The sequence below is a fragment of the Triturus cristatus genome, chromosome 10 (assembly GCF_964204655.1).
Source record: "Triturus cristatus chromosome 10, aTriCri1.1, whole genome shotgun sequence".
Taxonomy (NCBI): domain Eukaryota; kingdom Metazoa; phylum Chordata; class Amphibia; order Caudata; family Salamandridae; genus Triturus; species Triturus cristatus.
Genome location: NC_140593.1, coordinates 502,825,823 through 502,851,936, shown reverse-complemented (window position 1 = coordinate 502,851,936; position 26,114 = coordinate 502,825,823). Strand labels below are relative to the sequence as shown.

Below are 26,114 nucleotides of genomic sequence, written 5' to 3'. Positions count from 1 at the left end.
CGGAGTGGATGGTGTTCATCATGCGTGACGTGTCTTCGGGGGTCACCTCGGTCCATGTCTGGAGGGTGGCGGCGGGGTGCGAAGGTACGACCGATGGGTGCGGGGGTGAAATGTCGAAGCTGTTGTGGATTAGCATAATCACGAGTTTGAAGCAGCCCACATTTACCTTTAGTCCTAAGGAAGAAAGGCCTACTGGCTCCCTTCATGCAAAGTCTGTACAGTATCCCATAACTGGGGTTATTTGCCTTCTTTGTGTCAATAAAATGTCTGGAATTCAAATAAATATATGTGTGTGTGAATGTAAATGTGTATGATTTTTACATACGGGATCCTCGCAGGCAGATGATGAAGTCCAATGGGCTCCATGTGTGCAGTTTAACCAAGATGATGACAGGCTTTGTGTGAGATTGGCAGGTTTCATCTCAGACTCTGGAACCTACTTGCACACAACCTACTGTTGACATCCTTAAAATGTTCATATCTATTGATAAGCCCACCATCCCCTTTGAAGGAGACACGGTTCCCCTGCCAGAGTGAAAATAACCCTCACTTTATTTACTGCCTGGATCTGCATTTATATGAGGGATTGTCCTATGTATACAGAAAGTCCACAAACTATCTAAGCATTCTGAAAACATACTCAGTGTGGGTAACTGACCTGCATGGCCTGCTCATGAGCTGATTACAGACAGAGGGAACATGCTTTGCTGAAATGGATGGAGCTTCCTATTTGAAGGCTGCAGATCGCCTAATTGGCCACCCCTGGCCATGTGTTGAAGATATGTACTAGACCCACTAACCAGCAACCTACTCAATGTTTTCTCTTGACATTTGGGAGACAGACTGAAACTATTCAGAAGTAGAAAATGTGTTGGTTGCAATGCTCCCTCCAGACAGGGCAGACATCCAGAAAATACTGGAACCAATCTACTATGGGCCTGTGAAGAGAAGAAGACCTATCTCCCTGAGTGCTATGTTGGGTTGCAGCTACCCAGAGAATTGACTGACAAATAGCAAAAGGTTAAGTGCAGCTGGATGGAAGGAGCTGTTGAGGACACCCCCATGGCAGAGACTAACCAGTCATCACTGCAAGCAGGCCTACCAAGGACAAAGTGGAATGATGATCTCTGGGTCCAGAAGAGGCCTTATGACCATCAGGCAATGAGAAGAGTGGGCATGCCCCATTCAGACCTTCTTTGTACCCATAGGGTGTACTTACTTTCTTCCAAGTGCCATCCTATGAGGTCTGAAGAAATGGTGACTTCAACCCCTGGCCTAAGGTCCTATACCATCCTCTGGAGGAGGTGAACCTTTTTCTTAAATCATTGGATGTGTCAATATAGCCCAAGTGATTCCAACGTTATGGTGGTTTGAACACCTGATCACTATCCCAAGCCTTACCTAGCCTCCGACTGGCTACTGGACCCTATGGTGACCATTGCAGGTGCTAGTGGTACTGGAAACATCTCTGTCATTACTGATGGGTTCTGAGATAAAGGTTGCCCTATACTACTGACTGTCTAATGGCCATTTAAGGTCAACTGGAACCTTGATAGGCCATGTCCCAAACATGAACTGGACTCTAGACTCTAGATGCATGATTCTCCAGTACTGATGATTAAAAACCAAGAAACCCTCATCGTACACCCTAAGAAAGCCCAAAGGATGTTGTTTTACTTACAATGTAGAGAGTAGGCACTCTGTTCTTTGAGTGATGAGTTAATTTGCATAAATCCTAGAGTTAGTAGCAGATGCATCTACTTCATAACAGGTGTATTGGCCACGTATCATAGCACATACACAAACTCTCAAAAAAAATAAACCCCAGCTATGCTCAACCCACCAAAACGTTACATCAGCCTTTGAAGCTTATGCTTAGCTTCTGTGAATGCTTTGTTCAGGCTGAAGGACTCACACTGATGGGAGATGGTGGCACATCAGGTGTGTTTGGGGAACCAGGGGAGGAAAGAAGGCCCCCCTGCTTCCCACTGGTAGAAGCTCTTGCAGCTTCCCCTCTGATTGAAGGATTTCTTATTTTGTTTTTTCCCTTGATAGAAATAATACATTGGGAGCTCTGTTTTAGCTTTTGATGTGCAGGCGGTAGATCGATAGCAACAAGGTAGAGTTAATTTCTTTGACCACATGAGATGAGTTAGAAAACCACCACAGTAGATAGTTGTTATGATGCCACTGGGTGGCACCATTGAGACACAACCTAAAATTGTTAATTTAAAATAATGAGCTGTACATAAAACAATACTTAATGCCATGCATACTTCAAAGAGCGTTCAGAATGTGAAAGACATAGGGTGCATGGTCTTCCCTTAACACCAGATCCAGACTCCAGTATCCAGGAGACACAGGGTCACTGTAAGAAATTATGTATTGATTGAGAGGGGTGGAAGACCCACTTAGGCAACAACCACAAACCTAGTCAGGGTGAGCCACAAAAGGCTCTAAATTAACCTGTGTTAGTGTTAGTTAACGGGAGATATAGGACTAACAGCAGTGAAAAACAACATATTGTTTTTCGCTTCCAGGTAGAAGTGGACAAGCCACTGAAAGCTTGAGCCACGCTCGTGCTATCTCAGCTCGAGGTCCTGCTGGAAGCTCGGACCTATAACAAGCTGAGCTTTTATGGGGTTTCTGTCTGCATCCCTCCCCTCTACCCATTACAGTCAGTGTTGCCGACAGCAGGAATGGGGAACCAGGTTCAAGTCTTGGCATCGGTTCAACATACTGTGATTCTGGGCAAATTACGAGTGTGGTGGTTGGACCGCCACAGGACCGCTGTGACTCCGGGGATCCAGGATCCCGCGGCGTCACACAGCAGTCAGGGAACTGCAATATGCTGGCAGTGCCGATGTGGCACAGCCGAATATATTACGAGTTACCTGTCCACCGGCCCTTTCATGGCAGTGAGCCCGCTATGAAAAGGGTGGTAGAGAGACAACAAAGGGGGCCCCCTACCGCTCCAGGGCCTGGGGGTGCATGCCATTATTCTTTTTGTGCAACATTCTGCAAAGCATTGAGTTTCACACAGGGGAATGGAGCCTCCTTTTCAAATGAAAATTTCTTCCTCTTCAGGGAATCATTTTTCCTAGAAGGGAACGCAGCTGGACTGGCCGTACCGGGCATCAGGCATTTCTACGGGAGGCTGGAAGGGTGGGGGGCGATTTTGTTACTGGGGTCGGCTTTGCATGGTGCTGCAATATCGGTCTCCAGTAACGCAAGCAAGCATTTCCAGCCTCCCGGGGCCAGACAGTGCTTCTCCAAGGACTGGCCTGAGAAAATTGCCAGGGCTGCTTTGGGTTCCAGGTCCGGCCCTGGAAGGCAAAACACTTCCCCTATACCACAGCAAACCTGGGGGCAGATTCATTCCCTTTCCAAACTTGGCAAGAGGGTAAGTCTCTGACCATTTCAAGAGTGGGATAGGTTTGGGTCAGAGTTCGGGATTCCCCACAAAAATATGTTTATAGGCTTTCCGAAGCTTCCAAAGCAAACAGTGCCTTCAAACACTCGCTTACATCCCTTTGCATGGGAGTTACTACTGTGGATTTCTCATCAGCCATGGGAATGAAATCCTCAGCAGTAAACATATATTAAACCTATCAGGAATCTCTGTAAATTGCTGACAGGCTTAAAAGAAGTATTTGGCAGAAAATTCGTGAATAGAGCTCTGTGTACCTGAGTCTTTTTACAAGTGCCAAAGATAGAATTAAACGCATGAATCAAGCCACTGCACACCTACATTTTGGTTCACAAATGGTGTTGCAAGTCAGACCAATTATTTTGAATATTGTGTAGTTTGATGCAGAGGGGAGACACCTTTTCAGTTGAGATACCCTTTTCTACTTCAGATTTGCAGCTGTAATTCACTTTAGGAAACATCAATGGAGGCTTCTTCAGAAAATCCTAGTATGCACAAGTGTGTATATTTTGTTCATCTATAGAGGGTAGTTGTGTAATGTGATCTTGTTGGAGTATGTGTGTATTTCATGTGAGTATATAGGTATAGGGATTTAATATAGTGCACACCAAATTGCGAAGTAACTGAGCACTCTATAGGATACATTAATTTTAAACTGCATATGTGTGACAGAGAAACCAGCATTTTCACCTTAAGCACAAAGCTTTTCTTTAAAAAGTCGGAAATCTACTTCTGTAAGTTTCCTCTTACATTTGGAGTGGACTTCTGACATAATGGGGAATTTACAAACATTCCTTGAAATGTATTGGCATTTGTATATTCCGAGGAATACATATATCAGAAGATTTGCATTGGGCAGAAAAGCTGCATCAATCAGACAGGCAGAAATGTGAAGTGGCACAGGGAAAATAGTTTCTCTTTGAAGAAATCGCTTCCCCATACAACATCTGAACACTTGTAGTACTTGGGGAAACTTTTCACTCAATTTACGCACTTATTCCAATCATTTTTAGGTCTCGCCTGACCCAGCGCATGCGCTGGTCTGGCGAGACATTTTGTGAGGGCTCCAAAAAGTGCTACCAGGCCAGCCTAGAGCTACAGTGCATGTGCGCGGGCACGCGCGCCGCGCTTGACCGAGCTTACTTTCGCGGCCGCACGGCCGCTTTGATGTTTGATCGCGATCACTTTCGCGGCCGCACGGCAGCTTGACATAGCCAATAGGTCTCGCTTTTGGGACCTTATAAGTATTTAGTTATGCAACTGTTGCATGGCTAAACACTTATAAGGTCCCAAAGGCGAGACCTATTGGCTATGCCAATGCTTGTTAATACTTGTACTCAAATGGAAGGGTGATCTCAACTGTTTGTGACTGTAAACTTCCAGCTTCCACAAAATTGCAATTGTGTTGTTGTTTACGTTACCAGGACACAGATTGTCCCCTTACGCTCACACCATGTCACTATGCGTTATACTAAACGTACAAGTGGAAAATCTAGCAGGCTCACTTAGCGCTGATTTTGAGGCTGGGGGCCTGTGCCAGCAATCTTGTTGTTTCACAGAATTTGGATTGCTGGGCCTACAATGTGCATGTCGGGCTCTCCATCGTTAGACGGCTGGCCAATCTGACATGCGCACTAAAGACCAGTGCTGCCATCCTGCATTTGCAGGATTCATACCCGTCACAACCTCATGCTGCACACAATGTGAGCCGGTGCAGTGGCAAATAAATAAAATGGCATTGAAATGCCATTTTATTTATTTTTATTTGCAAGCTGCACTCGCAGCAGGTGGAGCGACACTGCTCCTTCCGAGGAGGAGCCGGCCCGGACTGGCAGACATTCTAAGTGGCATATACAGGATCCTAATAGTTGTTTTACTCTTAGGTAGGCAGAAAGGTTTGTGAATTGGACCATACATGGTTTGTGATCTCTTCTGTATTTCACCAATAATGCATCCCAATGAAGCATCATTTTTGTGTTCCAGTATGAATGGATGCCTGGTACGCTCTTTCATGGCACCCTAGTTGAATGTTTCTGAAAAATCAATCTAAAATAAAAATTAGCATAAAAGCACTGACAAAACCCACCTCTTTGCGAAAGCTTCTGTAGGATGGCCCTGAGGCGCTGGAGAACAGGCGGTGAAACTTCGTATTTAAAAACGTCTATCACCGGAACCCGTTGACATCTTCCAAATACCCCATCTATATGGAGGAGAAGGAGAGAAAAAAAATCGTTGTCATCTTAAAAGCTAATATACATAAAGGAAGCCATAACAAAACAAGGTGTACCTTACAAAACGATGTGGGATAAAAAAGAGTTTAGCTCAGATGTCTTGATACTTAATTATACTTTTTTTACATACTCTAATACATACTGCACAACAGGGCTTGGGGGAAGGGAAAGTCATTCTGGAAAACTCATAAAGGGGGAAGTGGCCTTAAAGAGACTGCTGAGGAAACTGCAAGTTGGTAAATCAGATGGTACTGTTCTTCAAAAATAGAGCGAAATTGTCAATTCATAACACAATGCATACATTCTAAGCATGCGACACATACACTGGTTGGACAGCTTTGTCATGGCTAGTCACCATCCATTTGCAATTAGGAGTGTGAAAAATGCAGTAACTCCACTTCCACTCTCTTCAACAATGGCAAATTTTCTTTATTTTCGTCAACTTTGAGAACTTTATTAAGTTTTTTTTAAAGTAAAGAGTGGGAATCGGGGGCAAAGACGATTCTGCTGAAGAAAAAAGCTGCAAACACATTTTTTTGCACAGGAATTTACATGGGTCTCACTCAAAACCTTTTCTTCTTGGAAATTTTACCAATGAGCACAGGTCAGCACAAGTCCACAAACTCTTCCAATTCACACAGTTACAAAGGTGAGAATTTTGCACAATACCCCAGTTAAATGTAATCGTTGCAGAGACCTAATTACATACCATCTAATGAATGAAAGCTTATAAGTGATAACTCAATAAGGGAAAGTTTTGTTGCTTCCAAGACGCTTGTTCAAAAGATGTATTACCCCCTCATCTTCGTCCTCCTTGTCCCAGACTTAAAAAGTGAGGAGGCGACTCCCCCTCCAACAGAGGTATATACCACGCCCTGGGTCGAAGACCTTGTCTGCATTCAGACTTCTTCTATTTCTATTAACATTATACATAGTGACCTACCCCTTCCACCCTGTGTTTTTACTGTCCTCAGGACAAGAGCTACGCCTTAATTGTTTATATGAAACAATGTTATAATCCTTACTTGTTGGGTTCTTTGACGCGGGATGCAGGGAACTTTTCACACTGTTCTTCTGACACGCTCCCCGTCCATGTGTTGGGCAGGGAGGGGAGTGATTCTGGCATTGGAGCTCGAGCCGAGGGGGAGCTGCGCAGCACGGTATCACTAACCACTGTCGGGTGCCGAAATCAAGCAAGAACAAGATTTGGTCACTCTGCAACAGTTTATAAACAGGAAGGACGCGTCCTAGTGCATCGCTTACCAGTTTTTCAATATGAAGGGCAAAGAGCAGCTTGTATGGAGCATTTTGTTGAGCAGGTTGTGGATCAACCTGAAGCAGATGAAAACGTTCTGCAGATTTCCCCTGCTGAGCTTCAGGCCTTAATTAAGGAGGCTAATTATTTCACTTTGGCCAGTCCGTTCACCAACAAGCAAAAACTTGATCATGATGATGCAAATATATTCAAGATCCACAGCTGAAAGACCTCTAAAGACTTATTCAGGAGATTTGGGCATTGAAAAGACACCTAGACAAGAGGATGGGTTCTATGCCCAATATAGTGACGTGTAAGCGGACGACTTACCCCTGCACAACGTCATGAAGACAATGCTCCATAAAGAGTGGAAGGATCTTGGGAAACAATCTATTCCACATTTTCTCAATAAGAGATACTTCATTAGAGACTTTGATGAACAGTTCCATCAAACACCAAAAGTGAATACCATGTTGGCATCTATGGCTTCTACATCAAGTTTAGCCTCAGAAGATGCTACACTTTCTGAGGTAGTAGACAAGAAGGTAGAGGGATCTTTAAAAAGATCATATTTAGCCACAAAGTTCTCTATCAGAGCTAAGACATATGCAGCCTAGGTCACTCAGATATTGCTAAAGGACTCACAAACATTGTATGACACTGTGCAGAATAACGAGGACCCTACAGCTCTGGTATCTAACATGGAACACCTTTTCCAGTTCCTCTTTGATATCACATTTGATAGTCTCAGGGCCACTTCATCATCTGCTGGGGCTGCGGTAGCAGGCCAGCGATTGTTATGGATGAAACCATGATACCTTGAATCCAGTCAGAGATCTTTGAACCAAAAACGTTCTTTTATGGGACAGATGCTTTTTGGTCCGGAACTAGATCAGATGATTCAGAAAGCCGCAGAGGAGAAGAAAATTCTTAAGCCTTTTTCAGCTTGTGGCAGAGAAGAAGTTCTTCGTAACTAAGAAATCTTCACAACTGGCACAGAACAGACAACCCTTTCAACGCCGGGCCAGTGGTCGAGGGACGCGTTTGGAGTTCTGGATAGTCAAATCCAGTCACAGAAATGACTATCGGGAGCATAAGGCAAGGTTAGGTCGGTTCTGTCCTCAGTGGGAGGGATGCATTACGGACACGTTGGTCCTGGAGATCATTAAATGCAGTTATCAAATCACTTTTCTCAATGCACCAACTCAAGACCGATTTCTTGCTACTCTCTTGTCAAAAGACAGTCTTTGACAACAGGCAATGGTGCAAGGTGTTCAAGCTTTAGTAGACGAAGGAGCAGTGATTCCGGTGCCATCAGATCAGAAAGGAAGAGGTTTTTATTCGATTTTATTCTTGGTACCCAAGGCCAATAGGAGATAATATCCTGTGCTGATCCTCAAGGTACTCAACAAGTATGTTTTGGTGGAACATTTCAAAATGATTTTAATTCAGTCCTTAATTCTGTCCTTGTCACTTTGGACTTACACGACTTTCATGTCCCAGTTCATCTAGCCAGTGAAATATTTCTTCGTTTTGCTGTTGGCAACTAGCATTTTCAGTTCCAGGCCATACCTTTGGTTTGTCGACATCGCCCAGGTTGTTTACATAGGTACTTGCTCTTGTTGTAGCTGTTTTGCATTGACAGAACATTTCTATATTTCCATACTTTGATGACTGATCATTATCTACTTCTTTTTTAAAGGCTCAGGAGCATGTACAGGTGGTGATTGCAAAACTCAAGAAACTGGGTTTCATCATAAATTTTCCAAGGTCTCAGCTGCATCCATCACAGGACAGACTGTTCATTGGAGCCCAGTTCAATACCATCTTGGATCAAGTGTTTCTTCCCAGCTTAAGGACTGCTGTTCTCCAAGATGCGATCAATCATCTCAATCAGCAAACCAAACTGTCGGCAAGAGCAGGTGTCAAAGTGCAAGGACCAACGGCAGCCACAATGATGGTGGTTACATGGGCACGGTTCTATCGCAAGCCTTTAGTGAATCATATCCTGCTTCACTGGTCGCTACATTCTCAAAATTATGATCATTTAATCCCAGTAACACCTCAGATTCACCATCATCTGGATTGGAGGTTGCTGTCCAGCAATTTGTCAAAGGGCCTTCCTTTGCATCCCCCGTACCTGACACAGGTCACTATGGATGCCAGTCTCTGGGGGTGGGGAGCAGCCCTTGGGAAACAGAAAAGGAAAGGTCACAGGCCATTATGGGAAGCCAGTCAGTCGTCCATTTGGATGAAGCTAACAACAGTATGGCAGGCGCATAAGGTGTTTGCTTCACAATTGGAAGGCAGGAATGTGGCTGTGAGGACAGAGAACCTGGGGACAATGTTCTACTTGAGCCGTCAAGGGGGTATAAGGAGCTGGAAGCTGAATCTGGTTGTGAATCAAATTTATTCTAGGGCAGAGATTCACCTTCTAGCCTTGGCAGCATGCATTTCCAGGGGATACTGAATTTCAGGACTGGCAGTCTCAGTCAGAACATGCCTTCTTCCATTATGTATCACTTGTCAGTGAGAAAGTTAAATAAAGTATGTGCACTGTTCCACAGGCCCTGGATTGATGTGTTCAGATCACCCCACAAAGCGATGCTTCCCAGCTTCTGTTCAGAGACTTGGCATCCCCATGCTTGGGCAATCAATGTGTTTTCGTTCCCTTGGCCTCCAGGGAGACTTTATGCCTTTCCTCCTATACCCCTTCTACTGAGGGTGCTGCAGAAGATTTGCGAGGAGAGGAGCATTGTGACCCATGTAGCCCCAGCAGCTGTGGTTTCCGTTCTTGATGAGTCTCTCCAAAGGGGGATATGTCCATCTATTCCTTCAGCCTCCACCGCTTCAGTTTCCTGCTCTTCCAGACGTCCAATTACTACATCTCAAATTGAAGGCTTGGAATTTGAAAGGGTAGGCTTGGAGGAGTTTGGTTGCTCAAGGTTGGTTGCTCTACATTAAACAAACCATCTACATTAGCCTCATACAAGAAGTGCTAGGGTTCTTTCTTTCAATGGTATGATTCCAGGTATCTCGATCCCATATCCATTGATCCCTTCCAGATTTTGGGATTTCATTTGGGATTTTTTTAAAGGCATTATCCCTGTCCACCTTGTCTTCTCAATTGGCAGCCTTCAGCCCTCTGAATGCTCAGAGGGCTTCCTCTCACATCTCCCCATTGGTCTTCAGGTTGCTGTGGGGGATTCAGAGGAAATGTACAACCACTGCACATCCAATTCCTTCATAGTATCTCACAGTTCTTTCAAGAGGTTTGCGGTTAGAACCTATTCAAATTCTAGAATCATCAGATCTAGCTTGGTTGTCCACCATGACAGCCTTTTTGGTGATCATTGCTTCTGCTAAGAGATCAGGGGAATTGGAGGTCTTGATGGCTCATTTTCCGTATCACCAGTTCCTTCTAGATAGAGTTGTCCTGAGAATGGATCCCAAATTAATTCCCAAGGTCCATTCATCTTTTCATCTAGCACAAGAGATAGTCCTTTCTGTTTTCCCCTCAGATTCAGATAGTGAAGTTCCATCTTCTTTGGATGTCAAAAGAGCTTTGACTCTTTATTTGGGCCTGACAAAATAGATTAGGTCAACCAAATCCCTCTTTATGTCGATCGGTCCACCAACAAGGGTAACAAGGTATCAACTCAGACACTCAGCTTATGGGTCTGACAAGCTATATCCCAGGCTTATACATTTCTTGGGGAAACCGTTTCATTGAAAGTCCAGAGTTGGTCCACTCGTGTGGTAGCAGCATCTTGGGCAGAACTAGAAAAAGCATCTGTACATGAGATATGTCATTCCGCCACTTGGTCATCTCGTCAAACATTTGCTATACACTACAGGTTAGATCTGTCTGATTTAGTGGGTTCTTTTGGTGAAATAGTTTCAAAACAGCAATTGCTGTTCAAATAAATTGTGGCTTGAACATCATTTGTTGACGGTCCATGTGGAGTAATGAAGATTACCGGTAAGTGATAGAGTCATTCATGCTCCTGAATTATTATTTGATTATTGTTATCAGCACGGATACGAATAAGAGCAATGCACATATGGTATTAGGTGTAGGGACTGCATCTACCATAATGCAATAAGGCCTTACTAATGGCATACATAAAATAAAATGGCAGCAAGAACAGGAAGTTTACAAGGACAGGCATGCCCAGACATGGGTCTTGTGCACACTGTGCCACTGGAACCAAGTTATACCCGATTGATGAGCACTAGTAAGCGAGAAACCGGTCTTGGGTTGTTTGTGTTCGATTCGAGGAGGAGCTGGCCTGGAGTGGGGTCAAGACTAATTTGCATATGGCTGGATCCAAACTGTGGTGGCATGGTGTGCAAAAAAACAACAGACTGGGATGCGGCCCCTTGTAATTACCAGCAGCTGGGATTAAGTCAAGCATTCCATCCATCACCTTTTTGTAAAGCCTTAGTGGGACAGGTATGCCTAGATGTGGGTCCTGTGCACACTGTGGCACAGGGACGAGCTATGCAGGAATTATAAACCCTACTAAGGGTGAAACTGGTCTTGGGTTATTTATGTTCTGCTTCAGGGAGGACCTAGCCTGTCAATTTGGGCTTGACTGTTCCTATTACAGCAGGATCAAGAGCGATTTGCATACGGCTCATCCAAATTTAGGTGGCATGGTGTGCAAACAAACGCTGGATAAGGACGCAGCCCAGAGTAACTACCAGTGGCTCAGATTAAATCAAGCATTCCATCCATCACTTTTTTGTATTTTTCACTCTTAGTAACTCCATTCTGCCCTTTCACAAAAAGCACTTCCAAACGCAAAGTAGTTCCCTTCAGCGCCAGTGACTGTTATGGCAATGTATGCTTTTTGAGATAAAAATATGTTTGCTTTTAGCCAATGTATTTTAGGTTGATGAGGCCATGGCAGCTTCCCCAACAATAATGTTTTCCAAAAACCATGACAAGACAAAACAAGCATTGACAGCTTGTGCCAGACCTATTGGCTTTGCCACTGCTTTTTCTGTTTGGCAGTTTTCTTTTTCCTAACACGGAAAACAATTTCAGAAGAGGAGAAACTGAATGGGGAAACCACTTCCTCAACTCTGCAGTCAAATATATATGGTAACCCCTTTGTCTTTCCCACAACGCAACGCACATGTAATAAACGTGCTTCATCATAAAATAAACATTATACATTTACTCCCACAAGCTTGTATGCAATGGTACTGTAAATATTTCTCGTTTTTTTAATTCTCTAAAGTTTCCTGGTGATCTCTGGGGGAACTTAAATTGTTTTCCAGGAGTACTCACTTGCATACATATTTACACATAGTTACATGTAACAGGTGTACATTTATACATGTGTGTTAACAAGCACATGTGCGTTTGCTAACTTTTACTTTTGCTTTGTTTCTCTATAGACAAATATTTTTCCCATGGATAACCTTTTTCCGCTTCATTCTGACCACTTTGGGAAGTGGTTCCTATCATTTTGCAGCCTTCAAGGTTTCCTACTTCTACTCGACATTAATCTCCAAGGGGGCTAGATTGCTTTTATAACGATTTTTGATTCTAGGACACTGTACTGGGCCTGTCACTTCGCATGGGCCGCCCCTCACCCCCCAAAAAAATCCCACTTTTTTCACATTTTAATACTGATGCATATCCATGGTTTATACTGTATTGCCTTATTCCCATGGGACCTGCGTTTTTTTATTTTTGTTTATAGATTTTAGCCTGCATGCATTTACTCTGATTACACTGTATTGTACTTATTTTTTTAACATATGTAAATTCTTTAGATGTTCTCTTTTTTCTTTTATCCGGTTTCTATCTTAGCCCGCTCTCTGGTTCCTCCTCGGTCGGTACTCCTGACGACCTGTTCTCTCTCTTGGGTATCCCATTCCTACATGGCCACCATACTATTTGTGCCTCTTTCTATTTCTATTGCAATCATATGGGTTTACCTCCGAGCGCATCACATACTATTGATGACACGCTTCTAGTTGGACTGGCACATGCACTTGGCCAGTGGTTAATTTGTAAAATAAAAAGTGCCGGGGCTCTCCTCAGGAGGCAGCACTAACATGAGAAATGTGCTGGGGCAAACTGCCTCCTGGCTAGAGCCCTGGCACTTGTTATTCTAGAGGGGACTTGGCATAATGGCTACAGTTGCTGATTTCGGAGCTGCAGAACCCGGTTCGAGTCTCGGCGTGGCCCAACATCCTGTGAAACTGTGGAAAATCACCTGCCTTCCTAATGAGTGTGTCCTTAACTGGTGCTATAAGCTCCGGTGCTGAGGATTAGGTGCCGGTGGTGAGCACCAGAAAGCACCTGCTCAAATTAAGCACTGCACTTGGCACTTCTTCCTGTCCCATCACAGACTCTTGCCCGACCACCTATTCTGCAAAAACTTGGTACGGGTGACACCACAGACATTGTTCCGTGGTTTCTCTGTCATCTGTTACAGCACAATGCAGCCTGCTCCATCCTGACCAGAGGAGCTTCATTATCTATTTTACAGAGTTATGGCTCCCAAACAAGGGTCCTTTATCATATATACTCATCCTTGCACGTCCCTCAAAGCCATCTGTCCATCTGCTTAATTATTCTGTCTTCTTTTAGGTGCATTCTCCCTACTGGGTACTCATGACCATCGTTCTTTCCTTGATCAGCTATTGTGCTGTCTATTGCTACCCTGAGGTGAGCCATACAATTGTATGATGGAATCCCGCATGCGTTTGGCACTCATGCCTTAATCATGCCGTTTTCAGAATGAATGCGTTGTTAGTACGCATTCGTTCAGCATGCATGTTGTTATAACAACTTGCCTTAGAGGGGCGCTGGAATTTGGAATAGGATTATTTACTATTTCAACTCCAGTCCGCGCAAAAGTAGGGAAGGTGCTAGACTTTAAATCCGACACAATTCCATCAATGCGGCCCCTCTAAAGCAAGTCATGCAAGGGTGCAATCTTATTAGTCGCAAGGTTAGACCAAATAGAGAGCCAGTTTAGGGTCTTGGCATGCGAGGTGTGTTTTTTTGTCCAAAATAGCTTCCTATTTACTTTGAATTGATTTTGTAAGGGTAGATTACAGTGTTAGCATGGAGTTAAAGTTTGGAAGCAATGTGTCCCCCTGCAGCAAGAGGCCCTAGATGGCTCGGAGAGCCGAGATAAGTGTGGGCGCAGTGGAGCTCGGGGACTTGGCAGCCATCTTCTCAGGCAGTCACCATGCCCCCCTCCCTTTTTGGCATCAATTTCTTAACCCTGTAGCAAGTTGGAAAAACTTTACTGAATCACTAAATGGTCTTAGTACATTTTCATACATGGGATTCTGTAATTCGTGTATATTTGACCATCTCTAATTTCTTTATAATCGGTGACTTTTGACGCACCCAGTTGCAGCTTATAAAGAAAAGACATCAGAACTCGACTATTGTAAGTTATGTCAGCCGAGTTCTGACATCACATTGCCTTCTGCCAGAGCCAGCAGTCGAGGCGAAAGGTAGGTCAGCTCACAGGACAAAATTGAAGCAGCTGTTTAAAGCAACGAAAACAGAATGTTGCATTTCTTTCTTCTGCTCTATTTTTTAGCTTACTATGGCAAGCAGGAAGGACATGTTTATTTTCTGCACTCCTTAGTTAGAGAAAAGCTAGAATCTTTCTGCATGTTTCTACACAAAAAAACTCACTTGTATTGAACTGTTTCTAATATATATTTGCAACAAATAACTAAAAGGTTTTTGATGTGTTTAGTTTTGCACTAGAGGCTTTCTTTTTATTCCTCCTGTTTGCAAGCATGCATACTGAATGCACCAAGGTTTTAGGTGGTTTGTGGGAAAGGTGATAGTGTGACCATGTATTATATGGGATAAAGTACCCCCTGGTGTACATGATAAGGATATTGCCAGTCACCTTGGAGTTCCATAAGCTTATAAAATAACTCTGCCTTCGGCCTCATTCCTCTGTATTGTTATGGAACTCCTTGGTGACTTGCAATAACCTTAAAATGTATGGCATGGGATACTTTAACTCTTATAGAAAAAGAGTTTTAGCATTTGCAAACCCTAGAATTTACTGACGCAATGGATTTGCTGATGCTAAACCCCTTCATACATTAGGTCTTTGGAGTCCTGTTGACTCTTACACGAGACCAAGGGTAGCAAGGACAGGCCCAGGGTACTATAGGACAAGACAGGGATAGCAATTGCCACCTCATCGATCCTTAATTGAAGCCATGCACAATCAAAGCTCAAACATGCTATGTAACCAGAAGGGCTCCTTAGTTACATTCTGTGTAGTTTGAGACCTTGACTGATAATACCAGGTATAAAATCTCCAGTACACACATTAAACTTGTGTTTGGTGCTACAAGTGTGTTTTGGCATCAATTCACAAATAAAGGGGAATGACACACTGGTATTCATATCCCTTTCATGACGCATATCAAGTGGCTTTGTATTTGCAGATAGCAGTAGCGATAGCAGTAAAACGGATGAGCATGTTCTACACTCAGTCCTAACCGGAGGTAGTTCAAATATTGAACAAACCCCATGCAAACCCATATTTTTCGCCCAGGTCTAAATGGCCCAAAATATCCATTTATGACTTGCATGCAAAAACGCAAAAACATGCATAGCAATCACATATAATTCTAGTATTTCTAAAATAGTAACCACGAGTAACTTGTAATTATAACAGCAGAAACTTCAGTATCTTATAATAGACTTGAAGTTCCCTGCCAAGGGCTATACTTGTTGTTAAAGGCCATGAAACTGAGCTATATTGTGGGAGGGGACAATTAACAACCAGCATAGCCTTAGGCAGAAGGGTTATAATGCTATTAGAACCTACCAGCCACTGAGGGTAGAATGTTCTAAATGGAAGGAACAGAAAGACAAACATTGGGAATGTTGAAGAAGAAGGGTTATATTAGCCATTTTATTTAAAACGTTTTATATAGCGCGAACGTGACTTATGTGGAAATCAGAGCGCTTTACACGCGTTCAGAGAGCAGAAACATATGACAGCAAAATATAGAAACAAATGTGGCACAAAACGTTATGTGGTATCTCTCGTGCAATTTTCATTTTTTTTAAAGTCACACTCGAGCTAGCAGCAGAAGACTGGTTAGAGTTATTAGCCCTGGGTCATTCCATTGTCTCCAATGGAGCTCTCAACATTCTAATGTAATAGTTTCAAGTTATTATGAAAAAACAGAGAGATTTCTAGGTACAAAAAGAGCACCTAATGCATGTAATTCTATTACACAAGTCGAAAATGAGAACATGTCCTTATCAATGTCTTTTCAAACCACATCTTATTATTGATACAGGGCCTAATTGGACTTCACTGAGAGCCCTGCCATTGAGGTGGCATCATGTGTGCATTTCAAACAGTCAGATGACCATATCTCCTGCAGACAAAGCCTGCTGAAGTGCAGGTTTTATGGGGCGACTAAATACAGCTGCAGCTCTGAGCCTGAAGAGGCTTCTCCACCCGGCATGCAGATGAATGTCATTCAAATTCTAATCTAATTAGCGAGCTATGGAAGGGGACAGGATCTTTTGACGATATGCATAATTTGCAAAATTTCATTCTAAACCTATTTTCCCTGAAATCCGCTAAATTAATGATCATGATAGTTACGTTTGAAACTGAAGATATTACACCAGTAAAAATAATATATATATGCACAATCCCTTAAGAACAAAAATAGCTAAAAACAAGCACTGGCAGAGCCATTACGTGTCACGTTTGTGACCTATTGGCTTTGCAAATGTTTTTAGCCATGCTGCACAGCATCCCTGTGGAAAAGGTGATGGTGCGACCATGTATTTTATGGGATAAAGTATCCCCTGCCCTACATGAAAAGAATATTACAAGTCACCTCAGAGTTCCATAACCCTATAGAAAAGGGTTGCCATTAGTTGCTCCCCAGGCAAAACTGGATTGAATACTCTCTAGGCCCAGGACACTGGGGCCAGATTTACAAAGGTCTTGCATTGCCTGTGCATCATGCAAGATGACGTAAGGCAATACTGCCATTAACATGGATTTACTAAGTCACGCAAAGCCGCCTGGCGTGGGTCTACCTAGTTTAGTAAATCCAGAGTAAAGCAAGGCAGGGGAATTTCCCTGAATTTCACTTCAGGAAGGCATTCCATGGCTGGAGTATGGGCGTTCAATCACATCCACCCATGGATTTTGTCACATTCCCAGATTTACAAGGAGTTGTGAACCTGGGAATTTGCCAAGATGGTACACCTCCTAGATCCAGGCGTAACAAGAGAGATATCGCTATTTCTCCTCATTGCTTCCTTTTTCTATATGTGATGCATTCCGCATGACACAGAAAAAGGAAAATGCCTTTAATGATTGTTTTTGTGCAGGAAGGTGACCCTTCCAGCGCAAAAACAATCCTTGTGGTGTTTCTTCCAGCACAATATAATACCATGCAAAAAGAGGGTCTGAGGGAAGTTTACAGACCTACGTGGATTAATCCCCTAACCATATGTAACAACAACAAAGAATCCGTGGGTCCTAAGGAGGAATATATACACAGACGAATAAACAGTACAACCCCACAGGGGAACACAAAAATAAGGGAGTCTCAATTAAGAGGACGGAATCCCATCACCCACCGAGGTGGCATGCTTCATCATTTGAGATCTCCTCTTGGCTGCACGCTAGTGCAACCAAGGAGCTGCAACTCCTTGCTAGTGTAAAGGAGGAGCTCGCGGATGTTTTAGTGTAATCTGGAACTAGATCACCTGAGATCGATGAAGCAAAAAGCAGTGTGGTGAGAATACGTGATGCAGTCTGTGTAATAAGTGTATTAAAATTGACTACCAGGAGAGAAGGTCTCACTAGCGCGCTCGAACATTTATTCAGATCGCGTCCTTACTGCTTTTTAACCCTTGACACCACGAGATACCCAATAAATGTTCTTCTCTCCTGGTAGCAATTTTAATCCACTTATGCATTGGCGCTAGGCAGTACACAGTGTGCCAGCGCAAGGAAGCGGCAGAAGTGTGTGATTTCTTTGCAAATATAGCACCTTTCTGATGTCTCCCTTTCAAACTATGTCTTGCTGTGTAGCATTTTAGTATATTTACCCCTGGGTGAAGCAGGGGTAGCACACTCACCTGGTGGACAGTTTTCGCAGGGCACAAAGTCAAGCACACCAACTCTTCTCCTTGTGATGCATGACATCACAGAGGGCACCTCAGTGGGAGCTTAAAACACCGCTGGATTGGGAGAGCTGCCTCTTTTTTCTTCCGCCCACGACTGATGACAATATCTACAGGTTCGCAAATTCTGCGGCTGGGGGCCACTTTCGAAAAAACAACCACTCATCCTCAACTGGAGCAAAGGGCAGAAATGTTATCAGAAGACAACGGGGCAAACCAAGATATTTGGCTACTTTGCTCGTTTGTCCATATGAAGAGGTGATGATTTTCCAAGCACAGACTCACTGAAGGGTGGGCTGAAGTGCTGGTGATCCTGGACCTTTCTACCCTGCTTGCTTGAAATTGATTACTGACAGGGACTTAGCATGGAGGCTGGTCAGACCTTAGGTGTCCTGGAAATGCTGGTGCACTATGCAGTTCCCTCTTGTTATGTGCTTTTGTATTAATCTCATTGTCTTTTACATACCTTGTCCAGTCAAAGGTGACGTTTGCATAAATGAATGTTGACGTGGTTATTTGGCACTGAACCTTTGGCGGGAAATGCAAATTGTTGGCACCAGATGGGGATGTAAACAGGAAATAATGTGCTGTCTTCCGGCCTAGAAAGCACCCATTGGTTGGCCATGCAACTGCAGGATTGGATCCTCATGCTTGAACTGGTTTTCAGTATGGAATCTTGGCTAACCCTATTTAAGTTTTATATAATTAAAATGTCACGTGCTGTACAATCTGTGTGATGCTTTCCTCCCTTGTCATATTGCTGATTTAGGTACCTGCCCTTCCATTCCTTGATGTAATTTCAATGAATTCAATAGCTACGTTCCGGTGGAACCACACATACTGGGCGCGTGTCTTTTCTCCTTATGGGGTGAACTAGGTGGTCTATTTTGTCTAGTTTCTGGGCTTAGGGACTTTCATGTTGTGAGCGCCCCATGAAAGGTGATGGGAGATAGAGTACCGACTTTAACAGAAAGGAAGGAAGCGCCATTCTTTTCGATACCTTTGGATTCCCTTTTTGATTCATAAGTGTCATGTGTGCCAAAGGGCTCTGGGAGAGCAATATATAGCGTCAATGGGTATACTTTCTGAATGGAAGCATCCACACTGAGCAGTTTTCATAGTTGGATAGTTTTTAAGTAGTAGTTCATGGTATGTATGTATGTATCTACGTATAGGTAGCTATACAGTGAACCTTGCTCACGATCGCCACTGTTTTACTGTGCTTTCTAGAGAGAAAGTCCCTTTATCAGATCAACTATTATAAAAGCTGGATATGTGGCCAATAATTTGTCGTGCCTGAACATTTTACTTAAGAATGTTGATCGAACATTTGTTGCACTTGTAGCACAACAGAAAAGACTGAGGCGAGTGACCCACTCCCAGGTCCAAACCAGACTCAGTGAAACTCAGTTATTTGAGTATAGGTAGAAGGTAATTTTGCATGGAGCCTTCTTCAGAGTTCAAAGAAGCAATACCTAAAATGGCACAATTAGCTATATCATGCATTTTTTAACAAATTAGCTGTGAAGCAGTCCAGTAAAATTGTTCTGCTTTATGTTTTTATGACGGGAAAATAATCGTATAGATCATAGACTGTCAAATATCAGAAATTGCAAAACCTCCCGTTCATGTTATTTGCAATATAGGTTATTCGGGGTTTAGAGAGCATGGGCATTGTAGCAGCGTTTGAACATAAATCAGATGAATCGTATGTCATTCTATGAGTTTCCATTCAGGGAAGCAAGGTTAAGCAGATGTATTGTCCTATATGGGTACATATAGTTGGTTACTTCCTGTAAAGGCAGAGTGAGCATATAAAACAATGGAATGGAATGTGGACCAGAGGATTTATTTATGCCTATGATTAATCCAAGTATCCAATACTTTTTGTTGTTCTCTGTGGCTTTAAAATGGTGCATCATCTCATTTTGGATGAGGCTTCTCCTCATGTGTCAACTGGAGGGTTGCCTAAAGAGGGCTGCCGGGTCCAGCCCGTGCTCAGCACCGGTAGTTCTTAAAAGCAGGTGCAGAGACGGGTCCCTATTGGGCTCTCCATTTTTACCCTCAGGGTGAAAAAAAACTTTGCTATAGTACCATCCGTCACTGCAATTGATGCAACTTCAAAGAAACTCATGTTTCAGTTTTATTTGGCACAAACATGAGCACCAGTTACATTACACAAGGAAATATTCATGTTTTGAATCAAAGGATGTTGAGGCTCGAACCTGCTTTCTCAGCTCGAAAGTCGGTGGCTCTAGCCTCAGGCCACAACCTCGCCCACAAGAACAGAAGCATTTTCACTATTATTTATTTATCTTATTCAAAATACAACCATTGACAAAGCGAATAGTCCTGGCTTGTTGTGGGTGTAATGTTGCTTGTTGTGTTACACATCTGGATGAATGGACAGACGCATCAAAATACCAGTCGGGCAGCACACTATCTTAAGTACAGATTTTTAACTTGTTTTTAAGCCACGCCCTTAATTATATCTGCAACGCCCCTATGAGAGACCCCCCCCCAGTTTTTTCATCCCACTTAAAGTCCTGCCTAAAGTGAACACATTTTGCATCCAGCCAGGAAAGTTTTTAGATTTTGAAAGGTTTGTTTCTCATTACTACTTATCTTGATTTTGCAATTATGTTGACTTAACCCGTTGCGTGCGCACGTCGGCCAACGGCTTAATAGCAGGGTGTTAAAGTGTTGCAAGTTTGAAATGCATGTCCTTATTTACTGGAATGAAATCTGCCTTGTTTTTAGAAGGTCTATCCTCATGTATTTACATGACAACTACGTGTCATTTTGGACGGGCTTACACTGGCCATTCACTGTACAGAAATAAATAAGGAAGAAATGCACATTGTTGTGCTCATATTAGAAAAACTAATCAAATGAGCTAATGTGCACAGCTCTGTTCAATTCGTACATTAACCCTCAGAGCTAGCTTATAATGGATGATTACACAGGGTTATATTTACAATGAAAGTGACTCAGTGCGTGCCGCAAGCCATTTGGCTGCGCCGCACTGAGTCACTTTCAAAGCACAGGCATGCGACATATTTACCACAATATGTTGCATCCCTGTGCTTTCCCTTGTGCTGGCACACAATCCGCTTTCATGCACAGGCGCAGGCACCCTTGCACCATGGTGCAAGTATTCCTATATCGTGGGCAGAGAGTTTTCGTGCAGGAAGGGACACCTTCCTGCACAAAACCAATCAATTGAGGAGATTTGCTCTTTCCATGCATGCTGTACAATGCAGCATGTATTGAAAGAGGAAAAAAACGAGGAGAAATATCAACATTTCTCCTCATTGTATCTTGGTATGCCAACCTCGGGGTGGCATAGCATTCTGACGGATTTCCAGATTTACAATGTCTCGTAAATCTGGAAATGCATCAGGATACATGGGTGTTGCGTGGGAACACCCACTGCAACACCCATGTCACGCCCCTTATATGCAAAGTGTTGTGTGAGAAGGGGCGATATTTACAAGCGCACGTAAAGCCCAGGGTGGCTTTACGTGTCCTTGTATATATCGGGCAGCAGGTTACGCCACAGGTGCGTCACGCAACGTGACGTACAGGCGGTGCAAGGGGCTTGTAAGTAAGCCCCACAGTACTTTTCTGAGTGACTGAAAATTCTATCTTAATTGGTGGCTGAACAGCTGGAGCAGGAGACAGGGGTTTCTGTGGGGTTTTAAGCCTGCATTCTGAGCACCACTCCAAGCTGCTGTTTAAACAAGACTTCGATTAAGGTTCAATACTAATGAAGTTCTGTGTATTTCACAGAAAGGAAAGTCTTTTAAATCACAGCTTCCAACTAAAGTTTGTGTGCTCTGTGGTGACTGCAAGTAGTGGTCTCCAGAACTGCATCCAATATGCTAATTTAAAGCTAACATCCAGATTTTAGCACAGCACTTCCAATGTAATCTGAAGAACTGGACACAATACACTTGTAACTCCCAGAATAAGACACAGTAATCTAGAAGTGGCCTCTGGAATCAGGTAGAATACCCAAAGGTTGCCATCATAACTAGATACAATATTTCAGGTGAGGCCTTTCGAACTAGACAACAGTCTAGAGGGGAGTTTCATAGCTAGACACAGCACTCCAAATATGAGCTACAGAACTGAACACAATACTCTGGATGAGGCAAAAGAAATGATGCGTGCAGCAAAGAGTGGTGACACAACCTCCATTTTCTGTTTCCCAGCATTCATTTTGCTTACAGTGAGCTTTTGGTCAGCCCGTTGCTTACCACCGGTTGCCTTTTTTGTCATTCTAATTTGCTTACTATTTATTTGATGGTTTTCCTTTCTCTGTGTGTTTGACCCACCACTGAAGAATAACTTCTTTACATCCTTTTTATTAGATGATTTGTATCTTTCCACTACCCACATTCAGGGAACTACTTTTTTCCTTGTCTTTCAACCTTCTATAAGAGTGCATGTGTTTTCTTGCTGTCTGTCTTGTGTGCTGCTTTCCCCTCCAAATACTCCTCCCCTATGCAATCTATGCTGCTCCCTCCTCCCTTAACCCCCAGCTGGTCCATTGCTTCCCCCAACACTCCCTGGCTATTTGTTTTGCTTTTAAAAATCTTTTTTCTGCACCTCTGTTGATGCCCGCCCTCCACCACTACTTGTTGTTCCCCATGTATTGAGTTATACACCAAACACTCCACCCACTCTCTTGGAATGGTAAATAAAACTATGGTGACTGCATCATGCTGTGATGCATGCACACGTATATATCATCAGGCCATCATAGCCTCATGAAGCATACATGGGCATGCATCATCATGCATGCAGGCTTACAAGCCATTGTTCTTTTTTTTGGTCGCTTTTGCAGCATCAACAAAAAACATTTATTTTTGCCCATGCTGAACAGCATAGGTATAAAATATTTGCAAAGTCAACAGGACGAAAGGACTTGCAAATGCTTATCCAGCACGCAGACACAAATGTCAATAATTATTTTTCTCTCTAAACATCTTTTCTGATGCTTTATGTTTTGTGTTTTGGATTCTGTTATTTTATCTTACACTATGTACCTCTATTAGATTGAATATTGAGAGCTTCTGCATTACAAAGGCCTCGACAAATATTTCAGCATGTTCTGGAGCATCGCTTTAAAAAAGAATTGATTATAGTTAAGGCAGTTAACATTTTTGCCAACCTGCTCACATCAGTTTGACATTTTCCAATTTCACAAATGCTGAATTTAAATTTATCTCAAATGTAATACCGTCTTTGGCAAGTTTGCTTTTGGCAATTGCATGGTTTCATCTAATGGCAAGTGTTTAAAATGCAATTAGATAAAGAAACTCAGTCAATACTCAGCCTTAGCATTGTCCTGTGTTAGGTATACATTGGAATGCATATAAGTTATATTATAGCTAAAGCAACAATTAGGTTTACAACTTTCAATTCTTTTTTCATAATTTTAGGATCATTTTGCACAACAAAATGCGGAAAGCTCTATTGGTTAAATTGTGCTGGTGTTTGCAGGTGGTGGGGACCCAGACTTCGACCCAGGCAAAGAATGGTGGAAGAAAACAGAAAGACAAAGATAAGAAAGCTGTGGAAAAAATTGAAAAAAAGCCAGTATGACAAAGAAACTGCAAAAGACCTATCAAGAGATGGATGGTGTAAGCGGTGAACGAAAGAGGTATGATGTGGCAGCCTTGGCACTCAGCATCCTTGACATTTGGCATCACTGGTGCCAGCCTCGTAAGAAGAACTCTAGGTCCATGCACTTAGCTTTTTTCCTTTTTTACAAATTGAGAAATGGGTGGAACGAGAGCACGCTTGTTCTTAGCAAGGTTTTTTGCACTATTTTTTGTCAGAAGTCCTATTCCCGCACTTCACTACCTTCCCTCAGTTACCTCAACCTTTACAAAATGGTTTCCATGCAGTTCTCAGTCAGTGAAACTCTCAGTAATTTCATACTGTGTGTATTTCCGTTGTCTTACTGTGCATATGTGTGCATGTGGGTGCACATGCATGTGGGTGCCTTCAAGGGCATGCCTGTTAAATTGATAGCAATCACAGGGGCATAGTAACAAGGCCCTTATCTCCGCTTTTTTTGGCTTTAAAAGCAAAAAAAAGCGGATAAGATTATCGCCCTATCTACAAGGGGATGCTAACATGCATTAGCGCAAGTTAGCACCCATTTTCCCGACGCCTCGCTTCGCATCTCTTATGAGATGCAAAGTGGGCGTCACTGGGCGTACCCCTGACGGACTACCTTGTAAATTATCGCTAAATACACATCGCGATATTTACAAGTTGGCCCTCAGGATTGTAGCAGACGTTAGTTTTTGGCGAAAACCGCAGTTTTCGCCAAAAACGAACGTCTGCTAAAATGCTGATTTAGCTATACTTACCATTGGGGGTGGATTATGCTGATACGACCACAGGGTCGTATCAGCAAGGTTATCGCTGTTTTCAATGGAACATCGCTGAAAAACCAGCGATGTTCCATGGAAAACATCGCTATCGCCGGGATAATTATCGCCATTGCGCTATGCGTTGTTAATACAGCGCTAGCATGGCGATAATTATCAGCGATAGCCGTCGATAAACATTTTCACGCTGAGGGCAGCCAGCGGCAATTATCGCTGCCGCTTGGTAATATGCCCCACAGTGAGTTTGTCTCTTGATGGCACACAGTACTGCACAAACCCTGTTAATTAAGCCTACACTTGTTTAACTAACCATAATATGTGTTTTAGATCATACTGTTGGATAGCCAGTGTCATACAGAGCTCTACCCAAGTAATTTCCTCAAAAGGGATTTTGAAACTGGAAGGAAAACGTGAAATACACAATGCACACTATTAAAGCGGCTAATGTGGGGAAACATTCAGTGAATATGTACAGATACACTGGATTAAAAAGCATAGCGTGTTGCTGCTCTGATATATATTCCAGAAATTTCCAGCATGCCTCCTTTCCCAAACACGCCAAACATGAAAATGAAAAAAACCTTTCCAACTGCACAGCCCTCACCGTCCAACAAGACACGACTTTCACATCTCTGCAAAGGTGTTGATTTGATCCTGAAGTGACAACAGCTCCCCTTCCTACCCCCCTTTCTGTCCACCCTCCGCCGCCCCCGCCAAACTGTCAGCTCGAACCCCACTGTTCCATATTGTTCTTTGATCCATATGGATTAAGTAACACTTCAGTAATCCCGAGCAGTGGTTTTCTCTTCTTTCATGAGAGCCAGCAGGAACCCCGGCAGTTTGCTGGCTGCTTTCAGAGTCCGTGAATGAGACAGCAAAGGCAGGGCGCGTTTTTTTCACCCCATCAACCCCCTCTTTTCAATCTAGGTTATTTCGAACGATATTGGGAGAGGCGGGCTTCGAAAAAAAACAATTCTCAGCGCAGAAAGATCGTAGGCCTCAAGCCTAAATCTCTTGCGCAAACCCCCTTGGCTGAGAAATCTCGCATTCTTAGGAGACCACCAACTACCGTCACATTTAGTGAAGCCTGTAATGGGCGGCTAGATAAACAGCAGGGACGTATAGAAGAGAAAGAGAAAAAAAAAAGGTTTATCTATGGCAGTTAATCTGCCCCATCTACGGCGCGCGGCTCTGCTCTACACTACAGCGGTTGCCAGGCAACGGAGGCCGGCTTCTCTTATCAGCTTCGTAATGTTCCATTGACTATTCAGACAGGAATAGAAAGCTGCGGCGCGCGGGGTTAGCCGCGGTGCCGAATGAAAATGGCACATTACGTGGGATGAAGGGAAGTAATCTCTGAGACCTTGCCTTATCTGGGCAGTTGGCTATTACTCATAAATCGCCGGTCATTTGACTCTATTCTGCTTTTAGAAGAGCCCCCAACAAACCGGCGCAGCCAATAGTCTTCAGTAAACCCTAATGTGTCTTCTTCTGCACGGTTCTGCCATTACAAGGAGGGCCAAAGGGCAGAAAGGGTTTGCTTCTCTGAATCCACAGGCCGCACAGCTTGCCAAATTAATTGACAATATAACAAGCTATGAGCTGA

General features: G+C 43.3%; 1 protein-coding gene across 1 annotated transcript in view; it reads right to left on the bottom strand.

Annotated features, from left to right (window-relative positions):
• Window positions 1–26,114, bottom strand: part of PTPRN2 (protein tyrosine phosphatase receptor type N2) — a 2,166,812-nt gene that overhangs the window by 1,493,918 nt on the left and 646,780 nt on the right. Inside the window, exon 3 of the mRNA XM_085631955.1 lies at window positions 5,517–5,630. Within this exon, the coding sequence (XP_085488081.1) occupies window positions 5,517–5,630 (114 nt within the window). The remainder of the gene's footprint in view (window positions 1–5,516; window positions 5,631–26,114) is intronic.